We start from the raw sequence: 4,920 nt of genomic DNA on the forward strand, positions 1-4,920 counted from the left end.
ATCTTTGTCTATGTCACCTCAAACTAAGGAGGAGGTAGCATATATGTTTAGGGTCCCTTATGCCAACGTAGTTGGTTGTTTGATGTATGCTATGGTCTGTACTAGGCCGGATATTGCGCACGCTGTTAGTGTTGTGAGTAGGTTCATGGCTTGACCTGGGAGAGAGTACTGACAGGGTGAAAAGGATTTTTCGCAATTTGAAAGGAACAGATGATATTGATCTTGAATATGGGAATGGTAAGGAGTGTTTAGAAACTGGCTATAGTGATTCTGATTATGCAGGTGATGTGGATACTAGGAGGTCGGTGACTGGGTATGTGTTCACTTAGGGTGGTTTTGTGGTTAGTTGGAAGTCTACATTGTAGTCTTCAGTTATGTTGTCTACTACTAAAGCCGAGTACATGGCTTTAACTTCTGCAGATAAGGAGTTTATGTAGTTCAAAGACCTTGTGAGTGTACTGGGTATTGCACAAGATTTTGCTACGATGTATTGTGATAGTCTAAGTCCCATTTTCTTAGCTAAAGATCAAGTGCACCATGATCGGACCAAGCACATTGATGTTAGATACCATTTCTTGCGTACTGACAAGAGGGTAAAGGTAAAGAAGATCGGGACCGCTGACAACCCAGCTGATTTCTTTACTAAGTCTGTTCCATTTAGTAAATTTAAATATTGCTTAGACTTGCTAAATATTGATTACTATGTGATGTAGTAGGCCCTTAGGGGTGGTATTGGGAAGCACCTGTTGTAGGCATGTTGGCCTTAAGGTGGAGCTTGCCGGGGACTTGTGATGCAGGTGGAGCATTATGAGTTGTTATACTTGGAAACGAGTATGAGATGGGTCTTGGTTGGAGACTTGTTGGGATGGGTCTTGGTTGAAGACTTATCAGGATGTATGGCTTACGCATGAGCTTTACACCGGGTTTTGGCTTGAGATATGTTCACTATGTGTGGATGAGATCGTTTGCTGACTATGAGTTCTCGTCAAGGTGGAGATTGTTGTAGAAGGTGACTCTAACTAGTAGTATTACCATGGTTATAGATGAATCAAGGAGCTGTCGTTGTATGATGTTCAACAACAAACATCGGCTCGGGGTCAATTACTTCAATACTCCCATGATGCCATGAAGTCTTTGACCGGTTATATTTGTTTCTTGATGCACAAGCTTCTTTATTTTGGGATTTATTATATATATAGACCCATCATTTAGAGATAGGCATTATTCACAAATTGAGAGAGAGATCACAAGAGAGCCATTGTTATTTGTGAGTGTGATTCATCTTGTAAATTCTTAGCTATCATAGTAAAATTATTTGATCTCGGTGCCGGTAGACGTAGCTATCACATTGATAGTGAACCATGTTAAATCTCTTATGTCATTTTCTTATTATTTTGTTTGAATTTCTTTATTGTTTTATTATTATTCCTCAAACTTGCTTCCGCTGTCGCACAACAATACTATTCAGCATTCTTGACAATTTGCATGGACTATTCCATATTCATTGCATGTAGAACCTCTAATAAATTTATAGACAATGATTCTTTCTTGAATAATATTTGTCTTTCTATACAAGTACTGTTTTACTTGCCTACGTGTCTAAATCTAAGATTTTAACTGTTTAAGAGTAAATATAATTATTTATGAGTAAGAAAGTATCTCACGGTGAGACGACTTGAAAATAAGGAGTAAATATATTTAGCCCATCTCTTAAGAGCGTCTAACGGTAAAACCGTCTCACATGATGTTAGCATTATTAAGGAGTATAATTTTCTTTTCAATTGTGTTAAGAAATGTTTTGTGTAAAAGTAAGAATTGTTTTTTAATAAAAAGCGAAAATGTAATTACCTAAAAACCAACTTAAGTACAAGCTAGTCTTAAGGGGAAGAGTATGCCAAATCATGTAGGATGGACCTACTTCCTAAGCCCAAACCCCAAAAGAATATAAACAAAGATACAAAATTAAAGGAGAAGAATTGTAAACAATTTGATTTGGATAACTGCAGGCGTTCAGCATTTATGGAAAGAAAAAGGAGAAAAAAAATATACATCCTTTATTTGAAGAAAAATAACAAAATTAATCTTTGACTTATTCTTTTATTGAACAAATAGAATTTTCTCCAGAGCAGAATATATGATTTCTTGACAAAATATTATATATAAAACATAACAAAATAATACAATATAATAATATATTGTAATAAGAGTTTATTTCATATGGATTATAATTGTAACATGTTTAAATACTCACATTATTCAATTAATTTTACACTTATACAAATATATTTCTTCGTTTCATTATACCTGCAACTGATAGTGATATTTTCTCATATAACATGTAATAATTAGTTACAAGTATTTCAAAACGAAAGTAATAAAGTATATATTTTCAATCTTTACAAAATATAAAAATAAGAACATGTAATTAAATTCCAGCGGTACATTCAAGAGGAGGAGTAGGAAAACGTGATTTATCAGCACAATAATCATAAACCATATGATTAACGCGAATCCAACGGTACGATCTTGCTTGAGTAGGGGTTAACTCTTGATAGGCAGCACAAGAGAGTGCTCCTGAACATCCTTCTATTTCAAAGTCTTTGTAGTAAGCAAAAAAGGGGGCTTTGCTCCAATCAATTTTTTCCAAACCTCCACGTGTCGCCCAATCATCGGCTTCCCATAAAGTTGAATAAATTCCCATTGGTTGGGATTTTGGATATGGAATTTCTCTTCTTTCATGGTTCTTGTATACTCTTATGGGAACTTGGTCCACAAAAAATCTACATATCCGAACATGAGTTAATAAGTGCAAGAGAGTACTTATTCTGTTCATTTCATTTTGCAGGATACACTGGGTATGATGATCACGATGATTAATTGCTAAAAAAGGAAAAGTGTTCATACTTAAAAAAAAAAAAAAAAAAAAAACCCAATATTTGTGTTTGATGTAAATTTGATGAAACTAGATAAAGTATGAGGAATGGATGGACTTACACGGTAATATAATGATTCCATGAGATGGTATAAGTATGATAATCAAGAGAAGGATCAAACCAAAGATTAACTCTTTGCTCCCTGTCACCCTTTCCATTAATATAGATATTTGTTTGTAGTGTGTATGGTTGTCCAGACCTGTTTCCTAGGAATTCAATATCCAACTCATCACGTTTTGTGCCTGTGTCCGAGTTCATCTGGATGTAAACATTAATGTTAAAGTTTTTTTTTTTTAAATGTTAAACTACTAAATTGCAGTTTGGTTCAAGTTAGCTTGCAATTATAATAAAATTCTGTGCAACTCTATTATTCTTTTATTTATATATATATATATATATATATATATATATATATATATATATATATATATATATATATATATATAATTACACTCACATAAAAAGCAGTAACAGTTCCTGCAGAATCTCCTGGTACAAGCTTGATTTTCATGCTCACACGTCCAAAAAGGTACTTATATTTAGAAGCAAACCCACATCCTACATGATCATTATGCGAAGCAAAATCAACCACATACACATTAATCTAATCAAATAATGATCACTAGGTCAGGTATCACAAAACATATTATATGTTAAAGTATGACATATTATGAGCTTCAATAATCAGCGTAAATTTTTAATTGAGTTGGTTGATTGACAAGGTACCAGTTGCTAGCATGACAAGAGGTCACAAGTTTGAATTTAAACCACCTCTCGATTAAAGAAGAATATTCAGTGCCAGTCTATAAGGAATGCTTGTGTTATATCCACACTTTTAAACCAAAAGGCCCTCGTGTAAGGGGGCATATTAGAGCTATTATATAACATATTTTAGGGCCTTAACCATCAGCCTAAACTTTTAGTGAGGGTTGTTCCTGACCATGGGCATGATAGGCATTTGCCTAAAACTTTGAGTTAAAAAGGGCCCTAAAATTAAAAAATGCTAATTAATGGAAGTAAACACTTAAAAATTTACAATTTATGAGTAGTTCTTTTATCATTTAAATTCTATATGACACGTCTACATTTTTAATGCTAATTATAATATATAGGGTCCGTGTTTGTTATTTTTCCAAACATCCATTTAGTTTATAATCAATCCTCCATTGAGAGGGCCAATTTCTTTTAGTTTGCCTAGGGCCCATAAAATGCCACCAACGACACTTCTTTTAGTCGAATTGGTTGCTTTGACAATATATTTCTAAACCTAGATTTACATTACCTGAAGATTGGTCGAGCTTAAGTTGGATTGCATTCCCACCTTCAACAAACTTAAGATGGGAATCAGCCCATGTAACCTTGAAATCCTGCTGAAAACTAGCAGGCTTTGCTGAGATAATTGATGTAAAGAGCATCAAATTATACAAGAAATAAAAAAGAAGTATATTTCTGAGAAAATCCATGGTGGAGAATAAAAGCTGAGATAATAATGATGATAGAGAAAATAGTGCAGATAAGTAGGCTTTATATACACTTATGAATTAACCAATCAGAGGTTAAATTCTAGAATTTGTGGAATTAAATGGGATTATTATATCGTAGGACATTCTTATTTGGGCTTCCCTTTCCTTACAGCTAATGCCTAATGATCATCATGAGGATTGAGGAGTGAGGACCCGTTTATGTTTACTCTTCCTAGCTAATTGGTAGCTACTACCTATCTACCACACTCATTTTTTCTTTTTGCTTTAATGATCATTCTTTTTTTTTATTATTATTATTACAATATGTTTAAAAGTATTATATGATACCCAAAATAAAAATTTCTCCCGATCATCTTATTGTGTTTTTTTTGTTGGCCAATTCACGTAGTTCATGCAGTTAAGTTAAATTATTGATTAAAAAAATAAATTAATTTTCAGAAAAATAAAGAGAGTTCAGCAGCATTAAAGTGCGATAATAAAGAATTCTGAGAATTATAAGTTAG

At 33.2% G+C, this 4,920-nt stretch overlaps 1 protein-coding gene across 1 annotated transcript; it reads right to left on the bottom strand.

Moving 5' to 3' along the window:
• Window positions 1-2,188: 2,188 nt before the first annotated feature.
• Window positions 2,189-4,687, bottom strand: LOC130807364 (probable xyloglucan endotransglucosylase/hydrolase protein 7). The gene is made up of 4 exons (XM_057672550.1): window positions 4,216-4,687; window positions 3,391-3,491; window positions 2,995-3,191; window positions 2,189-2,780 (listed from the first exon to the last, which is right to left on the bottom strand). Exons 1-4 carry the CDS (start codon window positions 4,394-4,396, stop codon window positions 2,426-2,428), a joined length of 834 nt encoding a protein of 277 aa, XP_057528533.1. The 5' UTR covers window positions 4,397-4,687; the 3' UTR covers window positions 2,189-2,425.
• Window positions 4,688-4,920: the final 233 nt, after the last annotated feature.

This window comes from Amaranthus tricolor, chromosome 3 (genome assembly GCF_026212465.1).
Source record: "Amaranthus tricolor cultivar Red isolate AtriRed21 chromosome 3, ASM2621246v1, whole genome shotgun sequence".
In the NCBI taxonomy this organism is placed as follows: Eukaryota; Viridiplantae; Streptophyta; class Magnoliopsida; order Caryophyllales; family Amaranthaceae; genus Amaranthus; species Amaranthus tricolor.